The sequence below is a fragment of the Oryx dammah genome, unplaced genomic scaffold (assembly GCF_014754425.2).
Source record: "Oryx dammah isolate SB20612 unplaced genomic scaffold, SCBI_Odam_1.1 HiC_scaffold_15, whole genome shotgun sequence".
NCBI lineage: Eukaryota > Metazoa > Chordata > Mammalia > Artiodactyla > Bovidae > Oryx > Oryx dammah.
Genome location: NW_024070199.1, coordinates 39,358,498 through 39,377,026, shown reverse-complemented (window position 1 = coordinate 39,377,026; position 18,529 = coordinate 39,358,498). Strand labels below are relative to the sequence as shown.

The 18,529-nt window shown below is 48.0% G+C and overlaps 1 protein-coding gene across 2 annotated transcripts in view; it reads left to right on the top strand.

Moving 5' to 3' along the window:
• Positions 1–18,529, top strand: part of AHNAK (AHNAK nucleoprotein) — an 81,934-nt gene that overhangs the window by 36,278 nt on the left and 27,127 nt on the right. The window contains exon 5 of one of the 2 annotated variants that reach the window (XM_040256017.1): positions 902–1,001. The exons of the other annotated variant lie outside the window; for it this stretch is intronic. Within the exon in view, the coding sequence (XP_040111951.1) occupies positions 902–1,001 (100 nt within the window). The remainder of the gene's footprint in view (positions 1–901; positions 1,002–18,529) is intronic. 2 annotated transcript variants of the gene reach the window in all.

Here is an 18,529-nt window from a genome sequence, read left to right as displayed (position 1 = left end):
GATGCTGGGTCCCCTGCATTGGAGACCTACCACATAGATTTCAGGGACTCTTTTCATGGAATCCAATCTACTGGTTAGCCCTCCTGCCCCACGGTGCCCAGTTCAGCATGGTACAGAGAAGAGATGCACATTGGACAGTAACTCACACCTTCCTTTCTACACATTCTCCTCTTGACAGCATCTTGTTCCTCAATGTTGAATTGCACCTTATCTCTTTTCTTTTGCCACTGCCAAATCCTAGAGGACAGAGACTGGGTCTGCTGCCCTGAGGCACCTGAAATGGCATTGTCCGTCCCCATTATTTGAGGGTCACTGGACTTTAACAGAAGGATGTCTTTCAGCTGATGCCAGCTCCCTTCTTAAGATCCTGTTATCACTTCTACAGATAGAGCTTCCAAGCAAGGGGTGGGCTAGACTGCGATGCAGTGGGATATAAACGTGGGCCCCTGGTTTTATTTATGCACTATTATTTTTTAAAATTTATTATTTATTTACTTTATTATTGTTTTTATTTTTGACTGCGCTGGGTCTTCGCTGCTGCGTGTGGGCTCTCTCCATCTGTGGTGAGTGGGGACTGCTCTGCGTTGCGGTGTGCGGGCTTCTCATTGCGGTGGTTTCTCTTGTTTCGGAGCACAGGTTCAAGGGCCTGTGGGCTTCAGCAGGTATGGTACGTGGGCACAGGAGTTGTGGTGCCTGGGCTTATCTGCCCCATGGCATGTGGGATCTTCTCGGGCCGGGGATCCAACATGAGTCCCCTGCATTGGCAGGTGGATTCTCAGCCACTGGACCACCAGGGAAGACCTGTTTTTGTTTTTTTAAAAATATAGTATGCATTTGAGAAACATTAACTGGTTGGATGATTTGATGTGCGACTGGTAACAACCCTTGTCCTTGTTGTTAGAACCCACCACAGCCATCAGTCCTGGAACACAAAGAGCAGAATAAACCCGAGGAAGCCACCAGCCAAGCCCAGGCAGAGTCAGTCTCCACCCCAAACACAGGTGAGAGAAGGTCACGGGGACTGAAAGAACGATGACTTGAATCGTAATAATGATGTCTCCATCCAGACATGAAGCTCACGGGAGCCTCCACAGGTGACCAAGCCTTCCTGGACCAGAAGTCACTCAGCAGAGAGCTGGTTCAGAACACCGGGGACCCCGCCCCTCCCTCTCCAGGACCTAGAAATTCCACAGGCGTCTAAGGGTTTCTTGATACTTAAGTCCTCTCTCACCTTTCAGCTGTTTGAAAAGTCAATGGAAGATGCACTCACTCTGGAGGAATAATTGACTCCTTCCACAGGAGTCTCAGGGTTTCTTGATACTTAGAGCTGTTGACACTTGTGGCATATATGGAATGTTTACACAGTTATAGGACAGTATCTGGGTGTCCCTGGTAGCTCACACGGTAAAGAATCCACCTGCAATGCGGGAGACCCAGGTTCGATCCTTGGGATGGGAAGATCCCCTGGAGAAGGAAATGGCAACCCACTCCAGGATTCTTGCCTGGAGAATTCCGTGGACGGAGTAGCCCGGTGGGTTACAGTCCATGGGGTTGCAGAGTTGGCACGACTGCGTGATTAACACACACAGGACAATATCTGTTGAACTTGGAGTTCAGAGTGGGGCAGACACCCAAGACTTAGACCTTCAGGGTTAGTATCTACTGGTGAGATCCACTGGAGTCTCGGAAAAAGTCTTTTGGATCCTGTGAAGGAAATGCTTTCTCCAGAGGGAAGACGCCCACATGAAGGGTGAGATGAGAGGAAGCAGTAACCGTGGGAAGAGGAAATCCTGCTCGCAGGGGGCTTAATTTGGGTCACAGTCAGATCTTGGGCTTACTGTATTTGAAGTGGTTGCAAACACTTGAAAAATCAGGAGATTTCCAGAAAATCGGGAATGCATTCGAAAGGAACAGCCTAGCTTCTCTTGAAATGTTTGCCTCTCACGTTTCACCACCAGCTGGAGCAGAGTTACAGCCTATCCCTGGGAAACTGTCCCATGGACAGCCCCCCCCAAATTAGCCTTGCTTCCTGAGGCTAATCCCTCCGGAGGTTTCGTGCTTCCCCTTCCCTCACCTCTTTCAATCACCCCTACTCTCCCTGGCACCCCACCTCTATCCTGGCATCTCCTAATAAATACGCACGCTCCCCTCCCTGCTTGAAGAAACCCTCCTTCAGCCCCGCCCCCTTCTTACCTGTGGTATTGTCCCTGTAGCACCAACCTGTTTGAAAAGGTCACCTGCTTTTCCCATCACCTCTGTCTCCCGTGCCACTCACTCCGGCGCTCCGCCCCCCCGCCATGGGGCTTCCTCCGTCTCCACCCAGGGCTGTTCTCGCTCATCCTTCATTCTGCCCAGGGTGGTCTCAGGGCGCTTGGCTCTGTGCTTTCTCCCTGCTGGAAGCCCCCTCCTGCCTTGGCTTCGGGATTTCTGTCTCTTTTTTGTGGGCTCTTGGGGCTTCCCCGGTGGCTCAGTGGTAAAGAATCTTCCTGCAATGCAGGAGATGTGGGTTTCATCCCTGGGTCGGGAAGATCCCCTGGAGGAGGAAACGGCAACCCACTCCCGTGTTCTTGCCTGGGAAATCTCACGGACAGAGGAGCCCAGCAGGCTACAGTCCACGGGTTGGCAAAGAGTTGGACATGACTTAGTGATTAAACAACAAAGTTCCCTGGCTAGGGATCAAACCCGGATCCCAGCAGTGAAAGTCCTGAGTCTTAACCACTGCATGGCCAGGGAATTCTCTATGATTCTGCTTCTGTCTGCATGGCTAGGACCACTTCGTCCTCCTTTCCCAGGCCCCTTATGGCCTCCTCTTTTCCCGTAACCTCACAAATGGCAGAATTTCTTTACCTATCCTGAGCCCTTCATTTTTCTTGCTGGGGACTCTCTGGGCAACCTCTTGGTGCTGCTGATGCTTAAACCTGTTTTCTAGCACTGGGCCCAGCTCTGCCTCCCCTTGGAAAGAAAACTCAGACCCCCATTGAGTTTTCTTTGCCTCTGATCAGCTCTGTAACCTTCTGCTTACCACAACAGTCACCCCTGCCACTCCTTAATATCCCAAATATCTTAAATTTTCATTATTTACTGCAATTGTCTCCTAATTGGTTCGCAGTCTTAAAACTTTCCTTCCATGAATGGAGTGGGCTTTAAGTAGAGGCCAGTCTAAAATAAAAATCAGATCATGTTACTCCTCTCCTTAAAATTCTTCAAAGGCTCCTCTTGACTTTCAGGGTGAAATGCATGTCCTTGACTTAGCACCCAAGGCTGCCATGACCTGCTTCCATCTCATCACCCCCCGCTTGTACCTTTCATCCGAGCCATACTCAAGTGCTTGCTGGTATCCAGGTTCATGATGCTGGTCCCTGCTCCTGTCTTCACAATGCCCTCTGTTTATCTGGGCCTTCAAGTCACCACCCCAGACACCCCTGAGCCTCCGGGTCTGGGCTCTGTGCTCCTTCTGTGTGCTCTCCCGTGGTGCTAGGCTCCAACAGTACTGGGCTTCTGCCAGACTTCACATCCCCTGAGGACCTAGGAAGGTCCCCAGGACAGCATGCCTGGCACGTCAAATAGAGAGATGATGGCAGGAGCTTCTGGCTGGCTTCCCAGCACTCACGTGGCTGTGTACTCCTCTCTTGTTTTCTTGGGAGCAGCTTCTAGCCTCTCAGTGTTTGCATTTTCAGCACAGTATTTTTTTCTGGTATGATGTACCTTGACATTTATTAAGTGTCTCGAGATTTAAAGATGATGGAGACTTGACCCCTTTCCCTAAAGGATTTGTTATACACTGGGTGCATCCATCACATGTATTCATTCAGTGAGTATTTATCAACAGCCAGCATGGAAAGAGGTAGAATTAATGCAGCCAGGCACGGGGATTCATGTAAAGTCTGCAGAGCTTAGAAGAACTTGCTGTGGTTTTTCATCTTCACAAGCTTTGCTTTAAATGACAGGAGAAAGATTACAGTTATCCTTGCCAGGCACTCCGCTATCAGCCAGGTCAGAGGCTTTTTCCTGGTCACAAATGTTTCCTTTGAAACCTGCTTGCATGGCCCTCACTTGCATGGACTTTGAAGTCAGGGTTTTGTGTAAACATGACTTAGTCAGAAACAAACCTTTCCTGCCCCTGCCATTGGCCTCCAGCTTTCTCTGCATCAGCTTCTCAAGAGAATTCTGCTGTGTCCCTTCATAGTTAAACACACAACAGAGCTTGGGGCTGGCTTTCTCACGGCATCGCTGCTGTCCGCTCTTGCCATAAAGTCTCTTTTTGTAAATAAACAGAAAATCAGTGTGTCTGATCTGAGAACCATGGCTGGACATGGAGATAAGGCTGTGGAGTTCACACCAGTGGGGCTTTTGGATGGAGACATCTGGCCCCATGGTGTTTTAAATGCTTAAGAGGGTTTTGGAAGATGAACTGCTGGAAAGTGCAGTCTGTAAATGTCAGCTCCCAAAGTCGCCATGCTGCATGTCACACTGTCTGGCATTGAGAGCTGGGTAGCCTAGTGGTTAAGAGCTCTACTCCGGAACTCTTGGGCTGCTTGGGTTTGACTTCTGTTTCCCATACTCTAATCTTCTAATAGGGGTGAGTTCTAGTTTCCCCATTTGTGAAATCAGGATGATTTGAGTATTTCCCTTGAGTGGTGGTTGTGAAGATTAAGCCAGTTAGTAGCTGTGCAGGGCTCAGACACAGTAAGTACTTGGTAATGTGAGCTTTTGTATAATGATGCCCTTTTATCAGCTTCTCAGGGGACGTTAAGCACCATGACTTTCTCTGGGTCACCAAAGCTGTAATCAGGTCTCTCCGCCTCTGGTGGCCCACAGCATCTCTGAGCCCGTTGTCAATCCTCTTTGCTTACTTTGTGTCTCTGACCATCTTATTCCAGTCCTTTCTCTGTCTATTTTTTTTCATCTGCACCGCAAGGTTCGTAGGATCTTAGTTCCCCGACATGGAATGGAAACTGGGCCCCTGGCAGTGAGAGCCCTGATCTCTAACCACTGAACTACCAGGAAATTCCCAGTCATACCTGTTCCACATTGTTCTTTGTGCCCGATTGCATCTCTTCCCCTCCCCCAGCGCTCTCCTTCTTCCTATTCTGAAGCCCTCTTGGTGGATTGGGTACAGGAACCATAGGGAAACTCTAGGATGATTTGATTTTTTTTTTAATTTATAAATCTCTAAAGCCTTCTAGAGCACTTGCCAGTGGACTAACCTGTGAGATTGCATCTGTTTTTTTAAATTATAAAATATGCTTAAGATTTACTGTTTTAACCATCTTTAGGTGTACAGTTAAGTGGCACGAGTACATTCACATTTGTTGTGCAATCATCACTGCTCTCTGTCCCCAGAACATTTTCATTTTCCCAAACAGAAGCTCTGTACCTATTAAACAATAACTTCTCCTTTCTTCTCTCCACTTCCTGGCAACCATGATTCTGTTTTCTGTCTCTATGGATTTAACTACGTTAGGTTCCTCGTACCAATGGAATCATACAACATTTGTCCTTTGGCGGCTGGCTTACTCCACTTAGCATAATATCTTTAAGGCCTATCCATGTTGTAGGACGGGTCAGGATTTCCTTTCTTCTAAAGGCTGAATTGTATGTAAAGTCACATTTTATTTATCTGTTCATCTGTTGATGGACATTTGAGTTGTTTCCAATTTTTTTTTTTTTTTTTGCCACTTCCCACAGCATGTGGGATCTTAGTTCCCTGACCAAGGACAGAACCTGCGCTTGCTTCATTGGAAGCGTGCAGTCTTAACCACTGGACTGCCGGGGAAGCCCCCGTTTCCACTTTTTGGCTGTTGTGAATAGCACTTCCATGAACACTGGTGTACAAGTATTAATATGTATAAGTCCCTGCTTTCAGTTCTTTTGGGTGTTATTTATACTCAGTGGTAAAATTGCAGGGTCATAATGGTCCATCTTTTATGCACGGTTGACTTTATAAATCAAGATAAGAGCTTGAACACCTGCTGGGAGAATTCTCCTGACCTCCCTTCTCCCCCACCCCCAGCCCACCCCAGGCCGTCTCATGGACTTTATCTCCATCAGTGTCAGCTCTAAACTCAGGTTCTTCCGGCTGAAGCTCTGGTGTCATCCTGGACTTCTCAAATTCTTTTACATGTTTAGACAATGAGCAGTTCCCATTCGGTCCATCTTCTGTATCCAGAATTGAGTCACTTCTCTCCATCCCACCTTTGCTGCCTGGATCCAGGCCCCACGGCTTCATCTGGATCAGGACAGTGGTTTCCTGACTGCTCCCCCTGTTTTGATCTTGGTCCCCCTGCGGTCTCTTTATGAGCACAACAATTGGTTCAACCTTTTAAAGACATTATTGGACTTCCCTGGTGGCTCAGTGGTAAGGAATCCACCTGCTAATGCAGGAGATGTGCGTTCAATCCCTGGGTCAGGAAGATCCCCTGGAGAAGGAAATGGGAACCCACTGCAGTATTCTTGCCTGGAAAATTCTTCATGGACAGAGGAGCCAGGCAGGCTATGGTGGCAAAAAGACGGACAGGATTGAGCGACTAACACTTTTAAGACATCAATCAGGTAATGTTATTCCTGTTGACCTTCCAGCATCCCACTGTCCATCTCACTGGAGGCCAAATATAAGTGCTTGCAAAGGTCTGTAGGTCCCCTCTGCTCTTCTGACCCTATTTCTCCTTCCCTCCTCAGCTCAGGTCATGAGTGTCCCCTCACTGTTCTGCCTCAGGGCTTTAGAGTTTTTGGAGAACTAGCCTCGAATGTTCTTACCTTAACAAACCCCTCACCCTCCAAGGTCACTTCTGGAGAGCGCCCTGCTCTGAAACTTTAAAGTAACAAGCTCTCACTGTCCTGATTCCAGGCATCACTCATGCCTTTTACCCACTTACTTAGCGCTTTCTGACAGATTCACTCCCTAGTTTGTTCATTTCCTTCCTCCTCACTAGAGTGTGTGTGTGTATATATGTGTGGCCCAGTCATGTCCGACTCTTGCGACCCCATGAACTGTAGCCTGCCAGGCTCCTCTGTCCATGGGATTCTCCAGGCAAGAATACTGGAGTGAGTTGCCATTTCCTTCTCCAGGGGACCCAGGGATCGAACCCACGACTCCTGCATCGGCAGGCCGATTCTTTACCACTAGCGCCACGTGGGAAGCCCCCTTGTAAGCTTCATGATGTCATGATGTCAGGGACTTTGGTTTCCTGACGTATTCTCAGTGTCTATGACAGGGCCAGGCACATACTAGGTGCTCAGTTTGTATCTGTTCCATGAATGGATGGATGGTGCTGTGAGGTCCCCCCACTCGAATGGCCCACAGGTGTTCCTAGTCTCTGAGAGATATGCAGACATATTAAAGTCCCACTGCTATCAGGTTCCAGTCTCATCCTTGTGGCCCAGTTCAGTCACTCAGTCCTGTCCGACTCTTTGTGACCCCGTGAATCGCAGCACGCCAGGCCTCCCTGTCCATCACCAACTGCCAGAGTTCTCTCAGACTCACGTCCATTGAGTCAGTGATGCCATCCAGCCATTTCATCCTCTGTCGTCCCCTTCTCCTCCTGCCTCCAATCCCTCCCAGCATCAGAGTCTTTTCCAATGAGTCAACTCTTCCCATGAGGTGGCCAAAGTACTGGGGTTTCAGCTTTAGCATCATTCCTTCCAAAGAAATCCCAGGGCTGATCTCCTTCAGAACAGACTGGTTGGATCTCTTTGGAGTCCAAGGGACTCTCAAGAGTCTTCTCCAACACCACAGTTCAAAAGCATCAATTCTTCGGTGCTCAGCTTTCTTCACAGTCCAACTCTCACATCCATACATGACCACTGGAAAAACCATAGCCTTGACTAGATGGACCTTTGTTGGCAAACTAATGTCTCTGCTTTTGAATATGCTATCTAGGTTGGTCATAACTTTTCTTCCAAGGAGTAAGCGTCTTTTAATTTCATGGCTGCAGTCACCATCTGCAGTGATTTTGGAGCCCCAAAAATAAAGTCTGACGCTGTTTCCACTGTTTCCCCATCTATTTCCCATGAAGTGATGGTACCAGATGCCACGATCTTTGTTTTCTGAATGTTGAGCTTTAAGCCAACTTTTTCACTCTCCTCTTTCACTTTCATCAAGAGGCTTTTGAGTTCCTCTTCACTTTCTGCCATAAGGGTGGTGTCATCTGCATATCTGAGGTTATTGATATTTCTCCTGGCAATCTTGATTCCAGCTTGTGCTTCTTCCAGCCCAGCGTTTCTCATGATGTACTCTGCATATAAGTTAAATAAGCAGGGTGACAATATACAGCCTTGACATTCTCCTTTTCCTCTTTGGAACCAGTCTGTTGTTCCATGTCCAGTTCTAACTGTTGCTTCCTGACCTGTGGCCCAGGGCAGCTTCAAAAGGAAGCAAACTGGGTGGATCACTTTTTGCAACTCTCTTTAGCCTTAGCAGTTCTTATAAATGCCCCTGATTGCTGCAAAGATTTATCCTATAGCAAACAGCCCTTCAAAAACCTGTATCATATTCAGGTTCCCCAAACTGGACTCCAAGTTGCCTTCTCAGGGGCTCAAGGAGTCTTCGTGTTAGTCCCGCTCAGTCCTGTCTGACTCTTTGCCCTCCAGGCTCCTCTGTCCATAGAATTTTCCAGGCAAGAATATTGGAGTGGGTTGTCATTTTCTTCCCCAGGGGATCTTCTTGAGCCAGGTCTCGACCCAGGTCCCCTGCATTGCAGGCACATTCTTTACTGTCTGAGCTACTGCCGCCTATACAAATCAGCTATTGTTTTTACAACAACCTAAGGGGGAAAAATGGAAACAAATTCTTGGTCTTTTAACCACTGAATTATAGCTAAGGAATGTCATGTGAGTAGTGCCAAGGTGGTATGTTTGCATTTGTGTGTGAGGTATGCTTGGTGCCCAGGGACCCCCTGAAGTGATGGCCTTTAACTCTTAGTTGTTTAAACTGGGGTCACTGGTTCATGGATGTCTTCTTGCAAATTCACGATCATTTCTTCCCCTGTAAGTGTGTCTGAATGAGATATATTCAGACTGCACAGCTAATAACCATTAGCTACAGTCCAGACTGAAATACAATACAGGAGAGAAATCTTCCAGGTTCCAGGCCACAATTTCACATGGGTCTGAGTCAGCCTGGGGCAACGGGGTATGAAGCAGAGAAAAGAACATGGTCTTAGAGTCAGGAGACTGGAGTTGGAATTAATCTTGGCTTCTGAACTAACCATGTGAACCTGGGTTTGTTGGCCCACCCTTTTCTGGGTTTCATTCTTCCTTGATAAAATGAACCAGAGAATCTCTAAGTTCTCTTCCAATCCATACTTCCCTTTTGTGAGGTATGTTGGGCAGAAATGCTTATCTGGACACCAGGAAATATACACTGTTGGCACCAAGCCCTGAGTACTGGCCATGAGGATAATAGTGACATTTCCTGAGGTGTCCATTCAAGGCTTGTCTTCTCTGAGTAGCCTTTGCTAGGACTGTACCTAGAAATCACACCTCCATTTCTATCCTATTTACCCTAGTTGAGTTTTCTTCATATTCGTCTCCTGCACTTTTGAGGAAATCTGATCTTTATTAAAGTTATTTCTTATTACCTATCTTCTACTTCTAAAAGTAAACTCTATAAAGAGGGTTTTTTTTTTTTCTCTCTCCAGACTGTGCCCCAGTGCCTTGGAACAGTATCTGTCTCTTAGTGGGTACCTAATCAACATTTTCTGAATGATTTGGACACCTCCTCTGCTTTGGGTACTGTGCAAAGTGATTTATATTTTAATCAATAAGTGCATGAAGTATTATTATTAGCCTTGTGTACTGGCTGATAAAATCAAGGCATCACAAAAATCAGATAACTTGCCTGTAAGTATCAGAGCTGAAACTTGAACCCAGGTAAGTGCACACCTTGCTGGATTCATCCTTGGCCTTGGCACCTCTCAGCCAAGAGGGCTCTAGTGCCAAGTGCATCAGGTTGTACCGTGTCTCTGTTTTTTTTCCCATTCTTTTCTGCAGCTCCATGTATAGGGATGAAGAAATTAACCTCTCATTTATTGAAGAGACTATTCTTTCCACATTGTATATTCTTGGCTCCCTTGTTGTAAGCTAATTAACTATAAAAGGATGGTTTTGTTTCTGGGCTCTGTATTCTGTTTCATTGATCTATGTGTCTGTTTTGACTATTACAGCTTTGTAATATAGTTTAAAATCAGGACATGTGATGCCTCTAGCTTTGTTCTACTTTCTCAGGATTGCTTTGGCTCTTTGGAGACTTTGGGGATTTTTTTTTTTCTATTTCTGTGAAAAATGCCTTTGGAATTTTGGTAGGGATTGGATTGAATCTGAGGAGTGCTTTGGGGTAATATTGACAGAAATCAAACTCTCAGAGTCATCCTTGACTACCTTTGCCTACTCTGACTGTGCAGAGAACTCACTGTGCAGAATTATAGAACTGAGTGGTTTGTTAGCTCTCCTCTGGTTCCAGCAACCTCTTCATTTTAAAGCTGAAGAAATAGAGACCTGAAACAGCTGAGTGCCTCTTAACTCCCATGTTATCGTGATCTATGGACTGACTGATTCATGAACTTTCAGCAGTCTGGGTGGTAAACCAGGAGTCCCTTGGCAATCATGCTGGGAGCCTGCACAGCGTTGGGGCCTACCCATCCTGATACTATCACCATCTGCTGGCCTCTTGGGCCCTGGACCTTTGAGATCTTCCATTACTTGAGGTGCAGTTCAGTTTCCGGGAGCAGATGCTGGCTGAGGGCCTGGCCTCCGGTCAGGCCACTCCAAAGACAGTGCTTCTTGATGCGAAAACCACATCTGTCAAAATCTCATCTTCTTGGTGTTCAGACGCACCAGTAAGATGCATTTCAGGACCATTCTGTGGGCATTTTTGTGTCTTCCTGCTCCTGACGATTTGTCCCCAACTTTTCCTTTCTAGGTCTCTTAGGGGTTAAATGCTACCAGGAAGAAGCAGGGCAGTTTCTCCCCCCTTATGCTGCTAGTTAAGAATGAGGAATATTTTATGTTCATGAATAGGCTATTGCCTATTGGTGTTCTGATCATAGATAAAATGTCCTTGTTCCTGTTTGTTACACATGGAATCACAGCAAACAGTACAAGACAGACTCTAATTAAATAGTTGAGTGATGTGGTCTCTACCATACCAGGCGTAGAAATTCAGGGAAAAGAGTATTGGAAAGGATGGGATAATCAGGTAATAATACAATGAAATAAGAACCAACGCTTATCAAGTGCTTTCTATGTGTCAGGCACAGTAAAAAGCTTTATGTGTCTTAACTCACTTAGTCCTCACAATAACCTTGTGAACTCCATACATCCCTGTTTTGCAGTGGAGGAAACTGAGGCCCAGAAAGATGAAGTAATTTCTTCAAAGTCATTGAAAGCTGGAAGGGCAAAGCCAGGGTTTGAATTCAGACAGCCTGACTCCAGGGTCTTTTCTCTTAAATTCTGCACCTGACGGCCTTGAAAGTTTAGCGAAGAAGATCAGACTTGAACTGGACCTTGAAGAAGGAGAGGGCCAATAGTGTGGGAACAAATCTGAGAGATGCAGTGGGCATGGCAGATCCCAACTGGAGAGAAGGGACTGGCCTCACTTGGCAGAATGCACGTGTTGGGAAATAGTGGGGGAGACGATGGGACAGTAGGGTGGGGACATATTATAAAAGGTCTTAGCATCAAGGCAGAGTGTTTAGACTTGATCTGGCGGGACCTTGTCTTTGAAGAGTGTTGAAGGGTGACTTGCTAGAAGCAGACGTTTTGGGAGGCTTTTGGGTGGCAGTGGTAGGTCTGGTAGGAGGTGTGCAGGCAGTAACGAGGCGCTGGAGGGTTGAGCCTGGAATGCTGGTCTCCGCTGAGCCAGCTCGGGAGCGAAGATGGATGTGGAGTCGGGAGTATGAGGGACAGCCTGGGAGAGCTGTCACCACCTGTCATCCCCATGATACAGCTACCTGCAGGACAAGCCGGGGCTCCGCACCCCAGAGTCGCACACACCTAGCCCGGAGTGGAGGGGCTGCCCCACCACCACCGAGTGCCTGAGCCACCCCGCATCTGCCTGCCCTGCTCCACCCTCAGTGTGCGAAAGGGCTTGCTTTCTCTCTGCCCTCCAAGTCCACACACTTTCTCCTATGGCCACCCCAACCCAGGACCCCATGGAGAGAGAATTCTGGAAATTCCATGTACAGGTTGGCCAAAAAGTCCATTCATGTTTTCCATTACATCTCATAGAAGCACACAAACAAACTTTTTGGCCAACCCAATACATAGAGGATTTCTTTCATTCTTCTCTTCTCTGCCTGACCAATTTGATCGGAAAGGCTTTCACAGATGCAGCGTAAACTCTCTTAGCAAATCAGTTGCAGCCAAATATCATGGCTGAGGATCTCTTGCCCTCCCTGCAAGTTCTTAATGCATCTCACCTCGTCTCTGAACCTCCCAAAGTTTCTCTCTGTCACTTGCATGGGGGCATGTCTACAGCTGCATCTTCTGCGCTCGTTTGCTTGGGCCTCTAGGACAAAGCACTGTCAACCAGATGGCTGAACATCAGGCATTTGTTTTTGCACAGTTTGGAGACTAGAAGTCCAAGATAGAAATGTGTCAGAGAAGGTTTCTTGAGACCCCTCTTCTTGGCTTATAAATCATGGTCTTCTGTCTCCTCATGGTTGTCCCTCTTTAACTGTGTCTTTATTTCCTCTTGTTATAAGGACACTGGTTGTATTGTGTTAGGGCCCACCTTAATGACCTTATTTTAACTTAATTACTTCTTTAAAGTAGTCATGTATGGATGTGAGAATGGGACCATAAAGAAGGCTGAGCGCCGAAAAATTGATGTTTTCAAACTATGGTGCTGGAGAAGACTCTTGAGAGTCCCTTGGACAGCAAGGGGATCAAACCACTCCATCCTAAAGGAAATCAACTCTGATTATTCATTGGAAGGGCTGATGCTGAAGCTGAAACGCCAATACTTTGGCCACCTGATATGAAGAGCCAACTCACTGGAAAAGACCCTGACGCTGGGAAGGATTAAGGGCAGGAGGAGAGGGGGGTGACAGAGGATGAGATGGTTGGATGGCATCACCGACTCCATGGACATGAGTTTGAGCAAACTCTGGGAGATAGTGAAGGACAGGGAAGCCTGGCAGTGCTGCAGTCCATGGGGTTGCAAAGAGTCAGACATGACTTATCAACTGAACAACAACTTCTTTAAAGACCATCTTCAGGGAATTTCCAGGCTGTCCAGTGGTGAAGACTCTGCACTTTCACTGCAGGGGTCCCAGGTTCAATCCCTGGTTGGGGAAGTAAGAGCCTGAAAGATGTGGCAAGGCCAAAACAAAGCACCCACTTCAAATACAGTCACATTCTGAGGTACTGGAGGTACTTCTACATATGGATTTGCAGGGTAAGAGACACAATTCAGCCCATAACACTTTCCTGCTCATCCAAGTTACCTCAGGGTGAAAGGTCACCCAGCAACTACGCAGGCTGTGCAGTTTTTGTGTCTGGTTCCTCAAGGCAGGCAGCCTCTGGGCTTTCCTGTGAAGGTCCAGGGTGTTACTCACTGATGTGCAGGTTCCCAGGCTGGGTTGTCCTCCTCCAGGCGAGGAGCATTCCTCCCCACACACATTCCGACTTGGTCAGGTCAGAAATTGTCAAATCCAGGAGGGATTTTTTTTTAACTGAGTGCAGAATTCCTAGCATATCAGAGAGCTCAGGAAGGAAGGCCCTGCTTGAAGACAGAGGTCAAAACTGGTGTTCAGAGCCTCTGAGAAAGGGTTAAGCCTAATCCTGTTTGCCTGATTAGCCTCTGAATGAATGCAATGATTTAATGCAGGGGTCCCCAGCCTTGGGAATCTAATGGCTGATGATCTGAGGTGGAGCTGATGTAGTAATTACAGAAATAAAGTGCACAATACATGTAATGCACTTGAATCATCCCCAAACCATCTTCCACTCCCACCCGTCCATGGAAAAATTGTCTTGCACAAAACCAGTCCCTGGCGCCAAAAGGGTTGGAGATGCTGAATTAATGTAACCCTTGAGCTTTATTTTCTTCCACTCTTAGAGTATCAGTCACTAGGGGATCTGGAAAGGAGCAAAGAGACAAGATTGGCAAAGGAAAGGGTTGGGTGGCTCTCAGGGCTCAGGACAGCTGGCCAGAGAGTCCAGCCTGCTTCCATAGCAGGTGTGAGTCTGGACAGAGGCCTCCCTGCCTAGCAGGAAGTGGGGGTCTGGGCAAGACTTTCCAAGGCCTGCCTACTGCCCTCCTGTTGGAAATGAGGAAAGGATGCTAACCTTCTACAGATCCAGCAAAATCAAGACACAAGGACACCCAGCATCTTCTCTCTCTCTTCTCTGGATCCCAGCTCCCAGGCACCTGCCAAATTACCATCGCTTTTTATTCAAGTGAAAAACACTTCACTGAAGTGAAATATTGGAGCTAGGAATACTCTAAAAAGCCATTTTGGAAAACTTTCAAGAACGGTTTCATGGGCAAAACAAAGAAGGGGACAAGACTGCATGCAAAGCTGGATCACCTGCCTGGAGAGTCTGTTCTAGAAAGACGACTTGGATTTTACGCAGAGAGGATGAAGGGAGTGGGAGGGTTGGGTTGGAGAGCTGAGGCTTGGCACTTGCCCAGGGTGTCCTCCTCGGCACGTGACAGGCCCTTGGGGAGACATCTTAATAAAGACGTCACTAGCCACCTGGCAGACCTCCAACCCTCCTGGTACCCGAGACAAAAATGCTGGCCTGGCAAGACTTTTTAGGTAATTTCTTGGCACATTTACCACTTCACAGACCCCGAACTACGCAAGTAAATGGATCTCTCTCTCTTTTTTTTTTAAGGTATTAAAAATGTCCAACTATCTTATTACGGTAAGAGCTGAAATAGGCATACTTTGTAATCTTAACTGTCGACATTAGAGAAACGTTTTTATCCCCAAAGGCCTGGGAGATATTATTTGAAAGTGATTTTTGTACTGACTTAAACTTTCTTCTTTTCTAAACATAGCTAAGGGTGGTCAATTTGGGAAAAGTAAAAGAGAAAAAAAAAAGAAAAGAAAAGAGACGTATTTCTACTGGTGCTCGCCTGAGGTCTAGAAAGTGGTAGAAAGGACATGAGTGAGACCTGAACTAAGTGCCCTGGGTCTGTTTGGGAGGGGTGGGGGAGACTGGTGGCCGGAGGGATCCAGTTTTGGTGTGAGAAGCCCTGGGATGGGAGCAACCCCATCCCTCCCAGGCCCTGGGCTCTTGCTGAGAGGAATGGAATGTTTGTGTGCTGACCAGACCTGCCTGACTGAGTCTGTGGGAGGGACAGGACATCAAGGGGCTGAAGGCTTTGTGCTCTTAAGATAACACTGTCTCCTTGGAGGGGGATTCCCTTGAGCACAAGAAAGAGATTCCAAGCTGGTTCCCAGCAGGGACTGCTGATTGGGGTGGTGGTGGGGCTTTTGGGATCCAGAGGCTTCTGAGTAAAACAGTCTGCATGCTAGGCTTCCTTCTATATGCCAGGCTCCCGCCTGCATCAGTATGCCCTTCCCAGTCCCCACCACCTGGCTTCTGCTCCTGCCCAAACACACCAGCGGCCTCTGGGCCTTTGTACATTCTACTCCTTTGGCCAGAAGCGCCCTGGCCACCCCCTACGTCAATCAGCCCTCAGGATCTGGTGCAACCCTCACCCTGTCAGGAAACCCTGGACCCTGGCCTGTGTCCCCATCCCCTTTTACACGCTCAGAGGTCTTTCTGCCCCTCCTGCCTCTAACTTGTCCTCTCCTTCTCCCGGCCTGTGAGGGAAACTGCGGGGGATCACCGGCAGGCCTGAAGGGGTCCAGTTTTGCCGTGAGGAGGTCTTGGGGGCCAGCTCCACCCCTCCCAGGCCCTGGACTCTTGCTGAGAGGAATGGAATGTGTGTGCTGACTGGATCGGCCAGGCCCAGGCAGGTAACTCTTTAGAGGCCTGAGAGTGGGGAAGGGAGACTCCTGCTTTGCGCAAACAGCTGGGACTGCAGGGGTGCTGTGGGCAGACCCCTGCAAGCGCTGTGGTGTGTGTGCGCCATTGCTCAGCTGTGTCTGACTCTCTGCGACCTCCTGGACTGTAGCCCTCCAGGGTCCTCTCCATAGGATTATCCTTGCAAGAATACTGGAGTGGGTTGCCATTTCCTCCTCCTTGGGAATCTTGAGGCCAGAGATTGAACCAGCATCTTCTGTACTGGCAGGCAAGTTGTTTACCACTGAGCCATCTGGGAAGCCCTAAATGCTTGTGGATCAACTGTCAAATTTGCTTTTGCTGGGCAGCTCCCACACCTGGCACTTTATATTCCGCATCTCGTGTAACCTGGACAAGAACAGGTGAGGAAAGTCTCGTGTCCATTTTCAGACAGGGGACTTTGGGCTGAGTACATTCTTTGACCTGACTGAGTTCACACAGCTAAGTTGTTCGGTCACCAAGTCATGTCTGACTCTTTTTGACCCCGTGGACTGCAGCACGCCAGGCTTCCCTGTCCTCACCATCTCCTGAGTTTGCCCAAGTTCATATCAATTGAGTTGGAGATGCCATCCAACCATCTCATCCTCTGTCACCCCCTTTTCCTCCTGCCCTTAATCTTCCCCAGCATCAGGGTCTTTCCCAGTGAGTTGGCTCTTCGCATCAGGTGACCAAAGTATTGGAGCTTCAGCTTCAGCATCAGTCCTTCCCATGAGTATTCAGGGTTGACTTCCTTTAAGATTGACTGGTTTGATCTTCTTGCTGTCCAAGGGACTCTCAAGAGTCTTCTCCAGCCCGACAGTTCGAAAGCATCGATTCTTCATCGCTCTGCCTTCTTTACTGTCCAGTTCTCACATCCATATGTCACTCCTGGGAACACAACTAAGAGGCCATAACAATTCCTGGCTTTCACACTGAGGGGGCATAAGAACCAGTGGGGAGCTGCTTAAAAATGTGAGTTTCTTCACACTTCCCCCAAGATTCTGATTTTGTCATAGCATTTTTTTTTATCGTGATAAAATATACAGAATGGAAAATTGACCATTTTAACCATTTTTAAATGTATAGTTCAGTGGCATTAAATACATTCACTATGTTCTGGAACCTTCACCACCAACCATCTCCAGAACTTTTTTCATCTTCCCAAACCAAAACCCTTTCCCCATTAAGCAAACGTGCCCCATTTCCCTCCCCCAGACCCTGGCAACCACCACTCTACTTTCTGTCTTTGAATCTGACTACTCTAAGGACCTCTATTTGGACGTTCTTGGTTCACGTAATGCTGAAACCTAGTAAGCAGGATTTTGAGCATAACTTTACTAGAGAGATGAGTGCAGTTATCCAGTGATTTGAGCATTCTTTAGTACTGCCCTTCTTGGGAATTGAGATGAAGACTGACTTTCTCCAGTCCTGTGGCCACTGCTGGGTTTTCCAAATTTGCTGACAGATTGAGTGCAGCACTGTCATAGCATCATCTTTTAAGATTTTAAATAGCTCTGCTGGAATTCCATTGCCTCCACTAGCTTTATTGATAGCAGTGCTTCCTAAGGCCGATCAATCCTAAAGGAAATCAACCCTGAATCCCCACTGAAAGGAGTGACGCTGAAGCTGAAGCTCCAGTACTTTGGTCATCTGATGCAAACAACCGACTCACTGAAAAAGACCCTGATGCTGGGAAAGATTGAAGGCAAAAGGAGAAGAGGGCGACAGAGGATGAGATGGTTGGATGGCATCACCAATGCAATGGACATGAACTTGGGCAAACTCTAGGAGACGGTGGGGAATAAGGAGGCCTGGCGTGCTGCAGTCCATGGGGTTGTGAAGAGTCGGACATGACTTGGCAACTGAACAACAAACAACAGGGACCTCTATAAGCAGGATCACGTAGCATGTGTCCTTTTGTGTCTGGCTTATTTCACTGTCACGGTATTTTAAACAAGGGCCCCTGGCAATCCTCCTGTAGGGCCTGGACCTCCCTGAGGAATTCTGGCAGAGGCTGGGAGGAGGGTGAGGGAAGCACGGTTCTACAGAGGCTTTGCAGGCTGAGTTGCATGGAAGGGAGGGCTGGGATGAGTCAGGGAGGGTGGGCTGAAAGGTAGGGAGGGGGAGGTGACCCTGTGGTGACAGGGGGACCCTGGGGTGGGCAGTGGCCGGCTTCTGGCAGGTATTGCTCAGGGTAGGGTGTTGACCCATGCCTAGAGCTCAGGGCAGGAGGACGGAAGGGACAGTCGTGTGGACTGGTCAGTTCAGGGAGGGCCCATGAGGCCTGGCTCACAGGCCAGGGTGAGGAACCCCATTAGTTCAGTTCAGTTCAGTCGCTCAGTTGTGTCCAACTCTTTCCGGCCCCATGAATTGCAGCACGCCAGGCCTCCCTGTCCATCACCAACTCCCGGAGTTCACTCAAACTCAAGTCCATCAAGTCGGTGATGCCATCCAGCCATCTCATCCTCTGTCGTCCCCTTTTCCTCCTGCCCCCAATCCCTCCCAGCATCAGAGTCTTTTCCAATGAATCAACTCTTCGCCCCCAAGGGAAGGCCAAAGGTCAGGGGCA